Source organism: Diabrotica undecimpunctata, chromosome 4 (genome assembly GCF_040954645.1).
Source record: "Diabrotica undecimpunctata isolate CICGRU chromosome 4, icDiaUnde3, whole genome shotgun sequence".
Taxonomy (NCBI): domain Eukaryota; kingdom Metazoa; phylum Arthropoda; class Insecta; order Coleoptera; family Chrysomelidae; genus Diabrotica; species Diabrotica undecimpunctata.
Window position 1 is genome coordinate 32561311 of NC_092806.1, and position 17676 is coordinate 32578986.

Sequence of the window (17676 nt, forward strand, 5' to 3'; positions counted from 1 at the left end):
CAGTTCGTCATTCTGCAAAATGACAAATAAATGTTTTAATGTTCTGAATGGATTTTCAGTTCGTCATTCTGCAAAATGACAAATAAATGTTCTAATGTTCTGAATGGATTTTCAGTTCGTCATTCTGAAAAATGACAAATAAATGTTATAGTGTTCTGAATGGATTTTCAGTTCGTCATTCTGAAAAATGACCAATAAATGTTTTAATGTTCTGAATGGATTTTCAGTTCGTCATTCTGAAAAATGACAAATAAATGTTCTAATGTTCTGAATGGATTTTCAGTTCGTCATTCTGAAAAATGACAAATAAATGTTTTAATGTTCTGAATGGATATTCAGTTCATCATTCTGCAAAATGACACCCAAATATTTTAATGTCTTGAATGAGTTTGTTTAAATAGCCGTAGCTATTCGAAACGGATTTATTCACATTGTCATTCTGAAAAATGACAGCCATATGTTTTAATGTTTAAAAATGAGCTTGTATGGATAGTTGTAGCTATCTGAAACGAATTGATTTAGACTATGTCATTCTGCAGAATGATGGAGCCTTTCTATAAATTGGCATTCTTAATAATAAAGAACATATTATTTTTTTTAATAGGTGTTGTACGATCGAGGACGATCGTGACGTCAGGATGGTCGAATGCAGTCACACTATTATCCTAATACGCTGATCAGCTTAAGTCACTAACTTCCTAATGTCCTAATCAGCTTAAGATGGAATACTGGTAGTTCTGTTATGACATTGTGAAGTCACACTCAACTTCTAATACGGTGATTGGCTTGGGTCACTAATTGCCTTATATGGTCACGAGTAGTTCGGTGATGACACATAAACACAGCGGAACGAGAGATAATAATTTAGTGTGATTTAATTATGACCATTGTGAACGAGTTTGATTTAATTTAATAAAATAGCTATATTTACGTAAATACGTGTTTTAACTATTTTAATAGACGATACTATTTTAATAGACGATATAAGGTATTTTATTATGCATTAAGAAATCAATACAGTAGAACCGCGGTAAAGGCTTGGGCACAACTGTATGATGGGGAAATTGACTGTGTCTTGTGAATGCCGCAACATCTGTCCGTCGCGTGACCAATCCTACTCCAACCCGTCTCCGAGCATACGCCGACATAGTAGACTATTCGTATTCTTGCTGTGGGACGTTTGTCGTTTGGGGATCAAGTTTTGCGTGGTGTTTTCTTAAAACTGAGATTACGGTACCATCATAATAATTTTTTTTAATTTTCTTTTTATTTACTACAGCTGGTTCCTAAAAAAACTGATACGACTCTTAGTAAGATTTGATCATTTTGAGCAGTGTATTCGATTGGTCTGACATTATATTATATTTATTATGACGGACAAATAATAAAATAAACAAACAACAAACAATTGATTACATAATGTTAATTCATAAATTGTAATAATTATTAAGGTCTAAATTTTGATAATATTTTGAATTCCTGCATTGTATAAAAAGTTAATAAATAATAGTTTTTACATAAAATAGGGTTGTTGTTATTATTTTTATTATTATTAAGGAATAAAACAAACGACTTAACTCAACACATTAAAGCAAGAATTGTAACCAAATTAAAAGATAACTGGACACTATCAGAGACAGCAAAATGTTTTAACATAAGCAGAAATACAGTTTTTCTATTAATAAAAAATGGAGGGAACAAGAAACTCTCGAAAGAAAGCGAGGGTCTGGTAGACCAAAACTATACTAAATTTAGGTGTGTAAAAATGAAATTAATGTTTTGTAATATCTCCATCAGCATTAATAACAGCTTGTAGTCTTCGGTCGATCTGCGTGAAAGGGACTATGAAATTGTCTTCTTCAGAGAGCTCTTAAACCTGTTGTATACCGTGCCACAGCTCTTCAGCATTTTGAGGTATAAAATTACGCCGATACAACCGTTTTATAATAACCCCCCACATATTCTCGATTGGGTTTAAATCTGGACTGTAGCTGGGCCATGGTAAGGTTTCGATGTTGTTATTCTGGAGCCATTGGTTTATTATATTTGCATTGTGAACAGGAGAATTATCTTATTGGAGAATAAAATTATTTTCTGAATACAACTGTTTTACACTGGGAAACATGATGTTTTCTAAAATATTCAGATAAGTCTGCCCAACAAACCTGCCATCAATACGCCATACCACTCCAATTCCTCTAGAGATGAATTCCATCCCCATACATTGGCGTTAAATTGACCAGCTGCTCGATATATATATATCAACATATATAGGATTAAACCTATTATTATCTGGTCTACACACCCTATTTTTGCCCTTTTTAGAAGATTGAAAAAATTTCTCATCTGTAATATTACCCTGTCCCAAAAATCTTAATTTTGTAGCTGATGGTTTAAAGCAAATATAAGTCTTGATTGCTTTTGTTGTGGTATATGAGCTTGTTTTTCTGCTGGAGTTCGGTACCTAAGACTCGATGCTTTAATTCTGCCCCAAGTTGTTGTCTTTCTTCCCGGAAACTGTGACAGAATTCTTGTAGTTTTCGCATCTTCAAAAGGATTCTCTTATAATCTATCCAAAAGCTTACGATCTTCATGAGCGGTAGATATTTTTGGTCTTCCAGAACCTTGTTGTGGTATATGAGCTTGTTTTTCTGCTGGAGTTCGGTACCTAAGACTCGATGCTTTAATTCTGCCCCAAGTTGTTGTCTTTCTTCCCGGAAACTGTGACAGAATTCTTGTAGTTTTCGCATCTTCAAAAGGATTCTCTTATAATCTATCCAAAAGCTTACGATCTTCATGAGCGGTAGATATTTTTGGTCTTCCAGAACCTTGCTTTCTTTCGAGAGTTTCTTCTTCTTTCCATATTTTATTAATATTAAAAACTGTTGTTCTACTTACGTTAAAATGGTTCGCTACGGCAGATAGTGAACAACCATCGGTACTAGTGTAATAAGCCGGAACCATGTCTACGGAGATGAAATTTATATCAATGAATTCTGCTTCACTTACTAATGATTGTGCAATGATTTTTATTCGGTGCAAAACGTTCTTTTTTATGTAATTTCCATTTAAAATATGCCCGATTTTTAAAAGCCACCGCCATTATTCGCCATTATTTACCACGAAACAACAAGAAATGACAGGAATGACAACTGTTTCTTATAGCCAAGAAGGGTAATTTTAACCAGTGTTGCCATAGTTATTCAAAATTATGTTTTCTAATGAAAAATAAAAATTTGCCTAAAACGTAAAGTTTATAAATTATTGCCTACTTTTAACTGAAAATTATAGCTTTTTTACAAGGGTCAGGTTAGATTTGGTTACGTTAATTTACGTTTATTATCACGTTTACTTATGAAAAATAAAAATTTTGATTTTTAATTATACAAAATTTTATTCTTATTACTGCTTTTTTACCAGCGTTAGGTTAGATTTGGTTACGTTGGTTTAGTTTTAATTTCATGTTTTTTTATGAAATATAAAAATTTTGATTTTTAATTATATTATAACATTTTATTTATTTATATTACTGCTTTTTTTTTACCAGTGTTAGGTTAGATTTGGTTACGTTGGTTTAGTTTTAATTTCATGTTTTCTTATGAAATATAAAAATTTTTATTTTTAATTATATTATAACATTTTATTCTTATTACTGCCTTTTTTACCAGTGTTAGGTTAGATTTGGTTTATTGGTTTACATTTTTAATAATAAAATAAGACGATGGTTAACGGGTACTCGTTTTGCACGTGGTTATTAAGATTGCATCTACCTGTTTTAATTAAGGTAATTTTCATGAAATTTTTAGAACTTTTAAAGGGTAAAACTGGCAACAATGTCAAAAGTACATAAAATTTAACTTCTTGCGCATGGCTGCCATATTGTTTTGATATATTAAAAATCTTGATTAATTTAAACAATTTTACCCATTTTTTCATAATTTAACAGTAAAAAACAGTGATATTTAATATGTTTTAGTTAGGTTTTTTTTATTAAGACATGTATATATACTTTTCTTTGCTTTTTATGTAAATTTTTTTTATTCATAGTACTTTTTTTGTTATTTTTTCTGTATTTTAGATTATTTGGGCAGTTTTACTAGTTTAAAGCAAATGAAAACATTAAAATTTGAGGTTTTTTTTCACTTTTTCGGCTAAGTCCACAAAAAATTTGGCATTTTAAAGGCGTTCCGGCTTACTAAATAATTACCCAACCATCTTCTAATTTCGTTACAATTCTTGCTTTTAGTTCATTGCTTGCATGTGGAGCCATTTTTGAGGTTGAACAGAATAAGTTATCTGACAAATTTTAAGATTTGGCAGTGACAGTGACAATATGTAAATAATAAGTATTTATCCTTCAAAATACACTGCTCACTTTTTTACAAAATACGCTTTAAGAGTCGTCAGTTTTTTTTAGGAACTAGCTGTACCTATACAGTAAATTTTTAAAATTAGTTTATTCAAAAGTATTGTAATAGAAAAACCAAAAAATATAGAAGCAAAGAAAAAAATTCAATTTATAAAATACAAATTTTACTTATTTTACCTGAAGGCAGTAAAATGATCATAAAAAACCTCGGCTTGGTTCCTAAGTTGAGATAAAAGCAGAATAATTAGAAGTTTTTACAGCTGTGTTTTTAATGTTAAGGAGGACCAGAATGTAGCAACCCTTAGTCAATTCAAGACACGGTCAACTTTTTCTCGAATAGAGAGCTGGTCTATTTTTCATGCCGGTGGTCCACGTCCGCGTCCCCTCTAACCCTGCGCCAGCGGTTTTAGATACGTGTAAACACATCGTTCTAGATGCTGGCGTACCTGTAAAGAGTACAAAAACGACTGACTTTGTCAAGTAGGAACTGGCGTGCCAGTGAGACTGGCGCCAGTACTGGATACGTGTAAACGTGCGTTTATGTTTTTTTGTAGGTGCCCTCTCCATTACTAAAAGTTGGCCATGATTCCTACAAATTGAGCCCTATATTATACCGTTTGGCATTTATTCTTCCACATTTTTTAGCCTTGAGGATTTTTTGCTTCCCCACTTTTTCCTTCAATATTTATACCACATATACACATATTTTTCGCTTCGGTAAATATCTCCTAGATATGTATAGATCGGATCATAATCGGCTCTGTACTGTCGTTTGTAACACGCTTTAATCCCTTCTGCATTTCCTTTAGCGTTTTTCAGATTACTTATTTCAAAGGTCCATACTACATACTTATAAATTCGGTTTCACTTACCACAGTAATAGAATAATACAGAACACAGAATAATAAGTTTTTAAGAACCGATATCGAATACGTAACGTGGATGTAGGTAAGGGGAAGTTTGTGAGGAGTGTTTTCTTCCATTGAAATACAATTTCCTATTCGAGCTCTTATTTCGACCTCATAATCAATAACGATTATTATGCAGAAGACAATGTATAGAGATACCATTCTGGTTATTTAGAATGTGTGAGACGACCATTACTATTGTTTTCCCTGTATTTATTTTATTTATTATATCCACTATTTACTTTAAGTCCATACATTTCCTAAAAAAATTCATTGAGGCTACGTTCGAGACTTAGATCAGATTAATTTTTTATCACTTTACATTGTATTTATAATTTAAATTATTATTAATTAATAAAATTAATTAATGAAATTAAATATGTATATTTTGAAGTGAAAGATACTGCCAACGTAATATTTAGCTAGAGATTACGAAAACCTTATTTTTATATTTTGAATTGATTTGTAGAGTAACTTTAAATAATATATTATTAATTATTTTTATTGTTAACAGATTTTTAGACACAAATAAGAAATTTATCTTACCATCATTTGGCGTAATTATCTTACGATGCCAAAAACATCACATCACAAGAGAATAAAAACTACAAAATTCTACATTACGGATATTATTGTTTCATATATCTAGTTTAAAAGCTTTTATATAAATAAATATTAAAAATGTAACAGATTCCGAAAAGAAAAACTGACAGAGTTTTTCGCTTCATTGTAACAGTGTTACTATAGATCTACAGTAGAGTCCATGGTTCTTTACCCGTGCGTCGTCATTTAAAGCATACAAAATAAGCAGGAAATTTACTCCACGCGACAGCAAGTAACAGAAAGTGGCTACTCGGAAGAGTTCGCTCTATCGCTCTGATGAAGCCAAGAGGCAGAAATATGAATATCAGGGAATTGTGGCTTTTATTTGAAAATGTTCCTAAGTAATTATAATTATTTTGTTATGTAATAAAGTTGGCAAATAAATAATAATAATATATATGCTTGTCATAATTAAAGCTTTACAATAGAGCACATGTGAAAATTGTACTTTTTCTACCACATGAACAGATGAAAACGGTTCCAACGGTCCCGCATTCCTTTTTCCTAATTCAAAGTACTCGATTAAATTCAAAACGAGTTCTTGTGCTTGTGACGTAAGAGTTTTTCCAGACATAATAAAAAAATCAATAAAATATTTTCTTTTTGTCATTTCTTTCACTTTTGTGGAAACTTTAACAAAACCATTCCTTAATTGTGTGAATGAGGTTAACTTTGTGTGTAAATTAATGGCATAATAAAATACACTTACCATACAATTTCAAACTCCCAATATAAAGTTAGTTGTGAAAACAACAGTTTGTGTAATATAAATAACTTCTAATCTAAATGCATAAACAGTACAAAAAAACAGCAAAAAATCCAACAAAGTGACAGCCACAAGTAAACAAACCAGACACGTCACGAATTGTACTTAAAATAATCTGAAAGCGTCCTCAAGCATCTTTTTTGTACCTCTCTTTTCAATGTACTGAGTCTAAAGCATTCATAAAAATAACATGCGTCTTTACTTAATAACAGGCGGTAGCGGGTTTGTCTTTAGTTTAATGTGTGGAAGACAATGATGCTAGATAAAAAGTATGTTTATCTCGCCAGGTATTAATTACGCACGGGTAAAAAACCATCAACTTAACTGTAAACATGTTTTCCAATAAAAATGGGTATATTTTGTTGATGATACATATCCATTCATGCGATTCAGTTATTCCCAATAACTGTATCCTTGGGAGCGCAATTACGTTTAAAGAAACAACTCGTTTAAAACCATATAAAACTAATTTCGAGCTTAAATTAATATTATGTAAATTATGTAGCTGATTATATAATTTATTGTGCACTAAGTTACTTTTATAGCTACTATTATTTTAAATAGAATTTTGTATGATGAATAAAACGTGTTTAAAATATTTTCAATTCAAGTAGTAAATACCATGCATCACTAGCTCTACAGGACGATTCATCAAAAATTCACATCTGAAAAGAAGAGGATACGATGTAAGAAATAAGTTTTATAGGAATCAAAAAATTTCTTTTGAATTAAAATTAACTCGAGATGATGGTTTTTGTTATTTTTTTTATAGATTATAATAAATAAAATTGGTTGTATCTTCCAAAAAATGATGCAACATGATTTTAACACATTCGATGCTAACGGTTTTTAAAGAACATTCCAAATGTTGCACTGGTGCGCTGTTCATATTTATTCTAAATAAGTATTTACATGAAAAAGACAAGTCTGGAAACAAATGTTTTATTTTTAAGTAAAGTATATAAGCTATAATTTATAATATTATAATATTTATTATATCTTATATACACAAATATATAAGATATAATAAATAAAATAAAGAAAGGAAAGATAATAACACGACAATTACAAGCAAAAATAAACACCAAATCTTTAAGGGCACCCGAAGTTCCATTTATATATATATATATATATATATATATACAAGGATTTCCACAGTTTTCACTGTATTCCTTCACTCAACCGTTTTCTCCAATTTTTCCTGTTTAGCCAGTCCCCGTCCTGTAGGTTTAACGACAATGTTAACATTATGTCATATATTTCTGTAACCAAAGGACTTAGAGACCTATTTTTTTTATTTTGAAACTAGATGTATTGTTTAGTTCCGGGTAGATTTTTGTAAAGTTAGGGTGAAAAACCATTTATTTTAAAAATGTTTAAAATACTTTTAAACATTTATATATAATCTGTTTTTATTGCTTAGCAACTTTCCATCGGCTAACTTTCCTTTTTTTTTACTTTTCTTTGAGCTTACACAACCTTGTGCCCATACGCTTTTGCAAGTACTGACTAGCGAACATTGCACTGACTGACCAACTGAACGCTCAAACCTCAAACATTTTCAAAGCGCCCTCCACCTCCATACCCCCACTTGTGCCAATATAATTTGCTGCACAGTCTTCACTGTGAATGTTTTTATCCCTAGACGTGCACAAGCAGTATTTACTCATACTCATGGACTGAGCATCGAGAACTTTCCCAGTATTGACAGAAGTCGGAGAGACTATCCGATGGAGCGATATGTGGCCTCGTTTCTGCCACGAACCGTCTAATGCTACACAAAGTTCTCTTTTTGGGGATTGTTATTTGTATTCACTGTCTGTTCAGTTGAAGCTATCATGGAAGCTTCACAAACACTGTGACATGCCTTCGCTATGGGCTTTACGTAACTAGAATACACAGTTGGGAGGAGGCGGTAAATTCATTACATCACGTAGAGTTCGGGCAGCTACAGGTCCTCATACCATATTATATCGATCTGACATTCAAATCATATATTTTATTAGTGGAATCACTTTCAGAATTAGGCCTAGCTATTTCACAATTGGCAGAAAACTTCTCAGTTTTGCAATTTGTACAGGAGACTTTGAATTCATTCACTAACCCCACTATAGACTTTTTACTTAGTTTCAATTTGCAGTGACAAAACTTACATACTAGAACAGAACAATCAGCAAATAACTAACAAACTTCACAATGTTTTGTTTTTAAACACACAGGCTAATCATACAGACAAGTCACTAGATAAACATATAAGTAGTACTATATCAAAGCATTTTATGCGCGCAAGCAGAACCCGTCACCAAAACTGTTGAGTAGAGATGTTCAAAAAACAAATAATTTTGTAACCGTGGATATTTTCTAATATAATGTGTTATATATCGTCGAAAAGAGAAGATTTCAGAGAATAATTTTTAATCATAACCCAAAAAACTTAAAAAATTCGGGAAAATTTTCGGACTTTGGCTGTCCTTAAGACAGTATTGGAAAGCTGCTTACTGTATGGCTGTATGGACGTGGGTGGCAAATAAAAGTATGGAAAACAGAATAAATGTAATGGAAATCATGTTTTAAAGAAGCTGCAGATTAACACTAATGGACAAAGTGAGAAGTGAACGAATTTGTCCATAAATATTGAATATCCAGCATTTAAATACCTTTTCATGATATTATTCTGAAGCTATTTTCTTGTGACATCTTGATACAATTTACTATTTTTGTTGGGAATAATGCACAATTTTACTTTAAAATAAGTTTATTTCACGTTTCGATTTCCACTTTGGGAAATCGTTCTCAAAATACAAAACATTAATAAATTTATTAATGTTTATAAAATTAAAAACAATTTATTAATGTTTTCTGTTTTTAGAACGATTTCCGAAGTGGAAATCAAAACGTCAAATAAACTTAATTTAAAGTAAAATTGTGGCTTATTCCCAACAAAAATAGTAAATTGCCTTTTCATCAACCAGTACAACTTTTTCCATGGGTTCAATTAAGGTGAAGCCTTCTGATTCGTTTAAAATTTACAGTTTTGTGTCGTACTTATGCCTTTCGTATTTATATACTGTGAAAGATGAGTCTAACGCTCCAAATTATATGAGTAAAACGGGACCTATGAATGTTAATAATTATTCTTCTTTTGTAAGTTCTTTGCAAAGATTTATTGGTGAATTTTTAAAGCAACCTTGGGAAAGAAAAACGTCTTCTGCACATTGGTTTGACAATAAGTTCTAAACATTATCATCTAGAAATAATCTTAAGGACTAGAATTAATATAAAAGCCACTAAACCAGAGCTTCTTTCAAACGAAAAGTTATTTAGATTTGGAAATGTGCTCCATGTACTCACAACATTCCCAGGTGTATTATTTTCAGTTGTATCTACAAATAATAATATGAATAATCAAAATAATTTTATTATAAAGAGTATTACCTATTAGATAAACTACATTCAATTATCTCATCCAAGAATTCTTCGTCACTAGAATCACTAGATTTTAATCATTTTTCTTTAATTCGTATGTACTTTTTAAGTACGTTACAAATATACAATGTTTTAATAAGATTATTAATAAACAAACTTATAAAGACCTCTATACCAGCCAAAGATCACAAGAAAATTTACCGACACGAGTAAAGACTCTCATAAATCAGGGATCGGAAATACTTTTACCCATTACTGTGTCAGAAGTAAGATCAGCTTTAAAGGAAATGAAGAACCATCGATCGCCTGGTGACGATGGACTCGTTATTGAGGCAATAAAAGCAGGAGGAGAAATTCTATTAAAATCAGTAAGCGAATTGTTTAATAAATGCTTACATGCGGGTACGATTCCTAAAGACTGGAACAATGCAGTGATAGTCTTGTTACACAAAAAAGGTGATATTACTAAATTAGAAAATTATAGACCCATCAGCCTCTTGACACATATGTATAAACTCTTTATGAAAATCTTAACAAAGAGACTAACACCTAAACTTGATTTCTATCAGCCCAAAGAACAGGCAGGCTTTAGGAGAGGATATGGCACAAATGACCATTTGCACACCATAAAGATCTTAATCGAAAAATGCATCGAGTACAACATACCACTGGTTCTTGCATTTGTCGATTACGAGAAGGCTTTTGATACTGTAGAGTTTGAAACCGTACTGGAAGCCCTAAATCAAAGCCGAATAGATTACAGGTACACGTCACTAATCAAAAACATCTACGAGAACGCTACATCAAGTATACGACTACACGAAGACACAGAAAAATTCAGCTTAGGTCGAGGAGTAAGACAAGGAGACAATATTTCACCAAAATTGTTCACGGCAGCTCTAGAGTCAATATTTAAGAACACCCAATGGCAAGATATGGGCATCAATATAGATGGAGAAAGATTAAATCATCTGAGGTTTGCAGATGATGTCGTATTAATCGCAGATAACTTACAGGATACGGTTTCTATGCTACATTCGCTTAAAAGTCTGTCTGAAAGAGCAGGATTAAAGATAAACTTTGAGAAAACTAAACTTATGACAAATCTCGTAATGAGTGGAAATATAACTATCGACAATAATACCATACAACAAACAGACACTTACAAATATCTGGGACACGAGATCAAAATAAACAGAGACAATCAAACAAATGAAATACAGAGGCGAATAGGCCTGACATGGGCAGCATTTGGCAAACTAAGCCATATTCTAAAAAGTTCAATTCCCATGTGTCTCAAGCGAAAAGTTTATAACCAATGTGTTTTGCCTGTACAAACTTATGGAGCAGAGACTTTAACACTCACGCAGAAATCTGCGAATAAACTAAGAGTTACACAACGAGCCATGGAACGTGCAATGCTGAATGTGAGCCTCCGAGACCACATAACAAACCGACAAATCAGGCAAAGATCAGGAGTTCAAGACGTCATCGAAAGAACCACGAGACTTAAGTGGAACTGGGCAGGACACTTAGCCAGAACACAAGATGGACGATGGACAAGACGAATTATGGAATGGAGGCCCAGAAATTATAAAAGAAGCCGAGGACGACCACCGACTAGATGGACCGACGACATAAAAAGAGTAGCGGGAAACTGGCTACAAGCGGCTCAGTGTAGAGAACACTGGAAAGAACTGAGGGAGGCCTATGTCCAGCAGTGGACGGGATTGGCTGATTGATGATGATTAATAAACAAACAATGTAATTTGTTTAAACAGATAAATCAAAAGTAGCCGTAATTTTGCAGAAGGGTTTTGCATTGTAAACAAATTTTGTTTTTTACTTTTTATTTATACATATTGATGGTTTAACTCTTGTACGTTCATTTGGTATTATCAACATTTTCTGACTAATGTTATGGCAAAAAAATCGCTCTGAAATTTTGATGGTTTATTAAAGACCACAATACACAACTTTACTTTACTTACTTATACTTTACTTTAGTTATTACTAGCGTAATAACTAATGTCTCTGTTGATTTTTACAATAATTATCATTTTAAAGTTTTTTTTATCTGTTACAAGATACAGTTTTCTAATTTTACCTCAAATATTCAGCTTGTTAATGGTAATCAAAAAATCGAAAAAAATCTTTTACGCTAAATTGTTAATAATTTAAAAAGACGCCGATATCTCTACAGAAAACGTATAGGTGTTCTTTATATAGACCTAAAATAACAAAAAAATCAGATACCTGGATTTGTCACAATCCCGAAAAAAATCTTATTTACATGAGCTAATTTATTTTGACATTTCGATTTCTAATCCGGAAATTGTTTTCAACTAACTAAACTTTATATTGACAATGGCAATTACTTTTTTTATTGCTCTATATTAGAGACAAAACAAGGTTTCAAATCCACTATTCGATTTTATTAATTTGCCTAATTTGGATAATTCGTATGTTTTAGCTCGTGGAGGTCTTGTTGACGACGACGCCCTAGCACAAGCCCTAAAACAAGGTAGAATAAGAGCTGCAGCCCTAGATGTACACGAAAATGAGCCATACAATGTGTATACAGGTCCACTAAAAGAATGTCCGAATTTACTGTGCACACCTCATGCAGCTTTCTACAGTGACGCTTCGGCTACAGAACTCAGAGAGATGGCAGCGTCAGAAATTAGAAGGGCAATCATGGGCAGGATACCAGAGTGTCTGAGGAATTGTGTCAACAAAGAATATTTCATGGGACCGGGAGCATACCCTGAAGGTACAGGTAATACAAGTGTTACTAACATTATTTTGCACTTTATATGTTTTAAGGGGTAAACACATAATAGTTTATATTCTCACATATTCATAAAAAACCAATACTTGAATAGGTCATGTTTACTATTGAAGGTATTCCCAGATATCGTGAAATACTATATAACTATTTATAAAAAAGTTTTAAATGCTAATATTTTCAGTAAACTAGGGTCCCCCATCTTGGTAGCATTTTACTTTCGAATTATGGTCTTCTGATGTTCTGATATCCATATGGTTATCAGATTGAGGTTTGTCGAATGTTATAAATGTTATAATGTATGGTCACAACTGCTATATGGGGTAAAATCTTGGAATTTGAAAGCCCAACCTGTAAAAAAATTGGAGGCATTCGAAGTGTGGCTATATAGGCGTATTATTAGAATTCCTTGGATTGCAGAAGTCTCAAACAAAGACGAATTCGACAGCGCAGAAAGCTGATGAACCCAATTAAAATAAGAAAAACATCGTATCTGCGCTACATACTTCGAAACGATAAGTACTCTCTGCTAGACGTCATCATGCAAGGAAGAGTAGAGGGAAGAAAAGGCTTGGGAAGAAAGTAGAAATCGTGGCTGAGAAATATCAGAGATTAGACTAACCTTAGTGTTAAATAGATATTTCACGTTACAAAAGATAGGTAAGCGTTTAAAGAAGTGCTCGCCAACCTTCATTAGAAGAAGACTAGTTTACTCTCATATGGTTATTTTTGGTACCTTTATTAGGTTATGAATTTTCTTTTTGACTTCTATACCTATATTTTGTCTCATATTTTGTTTAGCTATTACCACATATAGTTATTTGACTACTATTTCTTTTGTAAACCTTTGTTTGCATATTTTCTTTTTCTGTTTACAAATACAACTACTTCAGGTCTGTAAAAATTAAAAATAACTCCCGTTTATTATTCACGTCTCCATTTATCTTATTGTATAGGATCTTATGGCTCTGTGTTGTTCATTGATCCCTATAGGAAGGCGATAAGACTCGATAAAACCGGAGTATATATTAGTCGTATTAATTTAGTAATAAAAATCATCGCCGGGTGTGCAAAGTGACATCTATTTAAATCGAGGTTGTTACACTAAAAGCGTTCCAAATGGCAATTTTAGATTTGGAAACTAGTACAAACGATTTCTGTAAATCAACAGACAAGCTACCTCCTTAGGTCCGTTAACCATGAATTCTGGCTTCTTCTTATGGTTATTTTTATATTTTTTGTCCTCTATTATGAGTCGAAGAAGTTTGTATCTTTCACCTCTTCAGACACGACTCAACTAATGTATTTTTCTTTCTTTGATGGTGTACAATAATTCTTTTTATTTACTCATGTACTGGAGAATCTCGTCGTTGGTGATCTCATGTATCCATGAAATTCACAGTATCCTCCTATATGTGCATATATTTCAAAGACTATTTGAACTAAGATCTTATCTTGAAGAAAATGTCTTCGTACTCTCAAATGTCTTCTCCTATTGTTCAATTCTAGATAATATTTCTACCTTTTTTTTGGTTACATAGACTTTCGGTATTTGCTCCTAGGTATGTTATAGAGGCTATTTGTTATTTTTGTCCCTGGACATGTAGATATGTGTTTGTATTACTAGTTTTTAAAAGGGCTAGTATTTTGGTTTTTGGATAAGTTTAGATGTAAGCCTAAGATTTCACTACAATGGACTAAGGAATTTATTACATTTTGTGGCTCTGGCACGTTGTTTGCTATTAGGATGTTGTCATCGGCATCGTAGTTCCGTTTATTTTTATTCCACCTAGGGCCTCATCCAATGCTTTCCTAAATATAGATTTAGAGTACAGAATAAACATGAGTTGGGGAGGGGACATCCATGTCTCCCTCCTCGTCTAATCCGTATATATTCTGACTATATTTGTTTTATTTGGACTCATTCTGTTTAATGCCAGTAGAGTTCTTTGATACATGTAAGTCTTGTTCGCCAATTATGTTATCTATTAACATGTGGCTACATCTACATTCATGTCTCTGTATCATTGTGTAAGTATGTTTAAGCAAAAAAGAGTATTTTGCGTTCATAATCAAATATGGATCGTTACATTAACGATATTGCTGGTAGATAGTGTAAACCTCGATTTAAAGTAATGGGTAGAATTTTTCGAGATTTGGAGGTGTATGCTTATTTATTTGAATGACTTCCACTTTTTTTATATTGTGATTGTTAGAATCGAGATGTGTTCTGATGTGTAGTCTTGCTTTCTTATTAAATAGTCAATATAGTATTTTTTTTATTTTCATTTTATTTTTTTATATTAAGTAAATATTTGTAAAAATATAAACTATTTTGTTTGCTATTGTAATTATTTTTCAAAAACCAATAGTTTTGACAAATAATTACAAAATATTTGTACTTTGAGTGTATGTTGCATAAAGAGTTTTTATTAAACTAAATAATTTATAATTAACTAAATAAATTAAAAATCTAAAATATCAGAGGAAGTTAAAAAATAATGATGAAGGGACAAAAATAACATCACCAAAAAAGTTCTGTAAACAAACATTTTATTTGTTCTTTTTTTTTCTTAGTTTTGTCTTCTTTTTCTTACATCAGGGGGAGACACTACTTGCTGCTGCTAGTACTTGGTCGTGACACCTTTGTACCAAATTCTGTTTTTACATTAAATTCCACTAAGAAGTTGTGGATTCTTGATAAAAGCTAGCAACATTCTTATGGGGACACTTTTGAATTTTTCTTGGCTCAATATTTGTTTGACCTGTGTGTACCTACCTCATTCAACTATGAGTTTCACATATAGTGAAAGCGTGTATGGTGGTTACTTCACTTCGCATTTCCTGCACCATGATTTATTTGCAGTTTATATAGTCCAGTCACCAGCTCTGTGACTGTCTTCAGCACTCGTCTGGTAAGATTCATTAGCCTCTTCTCAATGTTCTTTAGGATTTATTTCATATGGGTTGTCCCCTGAAGGGCTCTCGAATTGGTTTTATGATTATTTTCCAGATACTTTTGAATTTCACTTCTAATTGCCTTGTTTGTGACGCATCAGAATGTTGTTACCTTCAAATGTAACTCTAGTTAATTTCTAGTGAGACTGCTAGTTAGTTTCCTTGGATTTCTTCATGCTTCAGTACCCATATTAGACGCTTCGTTCTCTGTTAATGTCAATTTATTATGAAAATTGTTACAGAGTATATTTTTTTTGTCCTGTAGCCTACCATAATGATTTCGTCAGTAAAGGTTATTGGTAAAAATACTTAGCCTGGAATATTGTGGTGTTTTTTCAAGTGTGGTCAGATTGTCCAAGGACCCCTGCCCCGGTTCTGTGTCCAGTTTTTGAACTACCACATTTGATCTGTTAATAAAGGAGATAAATTGTTCCCTAGATAGTATGATTGTGTGGATTTTTTCAGTGAAGATAAGTTTAAGTATCAACATATCTCAGTTCATATCAAAATATATGTTCAATATTTGTTGTTAGCTTTTAGTCTCAGGGGGATAAAAAGGTTGCTGCTATTATTTGTAATTCCAGAGAGGTGAAATCTGTGATAACCTCTTCCTACTTTGTTATTTGTATTATATAATTTGTTTGATTTAATTGATTATATATCAAGCATACAGAACTTTTTAGCAACATATATTACTAACATTTAGGGAAGGTGAAGGCAAAAATAATATGGAAACATTTTAAATTATATTACTTGATTTATAAGTTATTTTATTGTAATGTTTCAGTATATAAATAGTGTAGTAGTATATATGGGGTAGATTAAAATAAAACAAATATTATGGTAGTTGATCTATAAATAAATTTATAAATTTAATATAGAATTAAAACAGAATGGTCTAGGTATAATTAAACAATTACTTTTAAGCCACATAAAATACTGTTTATAGAAATGTTAATAAATTGTATTATTAGAACAGTGAACACTCACCAGTGATTGATAGATACCTTATCACTAATGATGCCCTTAGGTTCAATATGAGTGGGTGCTTAAACCACCCTTCCACCTGACCTAAGAGGTATTCTGGCTAAGGACGTCCTTAAGCCAAAGTAAAACATGTCTCACAAATATTATCTTCTATAAAAAAGTGATATTTTTCTGCATTATATTTCTTCTGATTGTGGGTCATTCACATATTTCCCATTACAAATTTTTCTGCAATCTTAGAAGTTTAGATCATGGGTCAGCATTGTTCACTATATACCTTTTAATATTTCATTTCTGTAGAAATTGTTGAGTAATGATGCATTAATCAAAATTGGGAGCAACAGACACCACATGGTAATCCAGAATATTGTCGACATACCTTTAAATGTCACATATTACCTGAATAACTACTGTTCCAAGAAGATCTTTTCGAATTTTTAGTCCAGCTCAAAACATCATAGAAGTACCACCAAATCAGATAACTTCCTAAATGACGAAAAATATGACATTGTTCACTCATACTTTATACATATGAAGACAGCCATGGCAACTGGTTAGATGGAATGTAGACTCATCTGTGAAAATAACAGGTTTTTTTGCCGAAGTTACCAACTGACCTGTTTCTTGAAAATTGTAGTTGCTGTTGTGAGTCTCTGTTATATTATGGTGCATACACATGTGATCAAACTGCGCAACCGGGGATGTTGTACAAACAATTGTACATTGTATGGTATTTTTTGTGAATCATAAGATTGCTCATTTTCATATGGGCCTTATTAAACTTCTCTGTTGACTACTGATGAAGCACTGAAGTGTTAACTTAAAAGATCCATGACAACAAAACAAATATCACATTAAATGCAGACAATCT

At 32.1% G+C, this 17676-nt stretch overlaps 1 protein-coding gene across 4 annotated transcripts in view; it reads left to right on the forward strand.

The window, feature by feature from the left end:
• Positions 1-17676, forward strand: part of CtBP (C-terminal binding protein) — a 168600-nt gene that overhangs the window by 133282 nt on the left and 17642 nt on the right. For 3 of the 4 annotated variants that reach the window (XM_072529304.1, XM_072529307.1, XM_072529306.1), the window contains exon 4: positions 12546-12851. In XM_072529304.1, the coding sequence (XP_072385405.1) occupies positions 12546-12851 (306 nt within the window). The remainder of the gene's footprint in view (positions 1-12545; positions 12852-17676) is intronic. The other variant, XM_072529305.1, reaches the window with a different exon arrangement.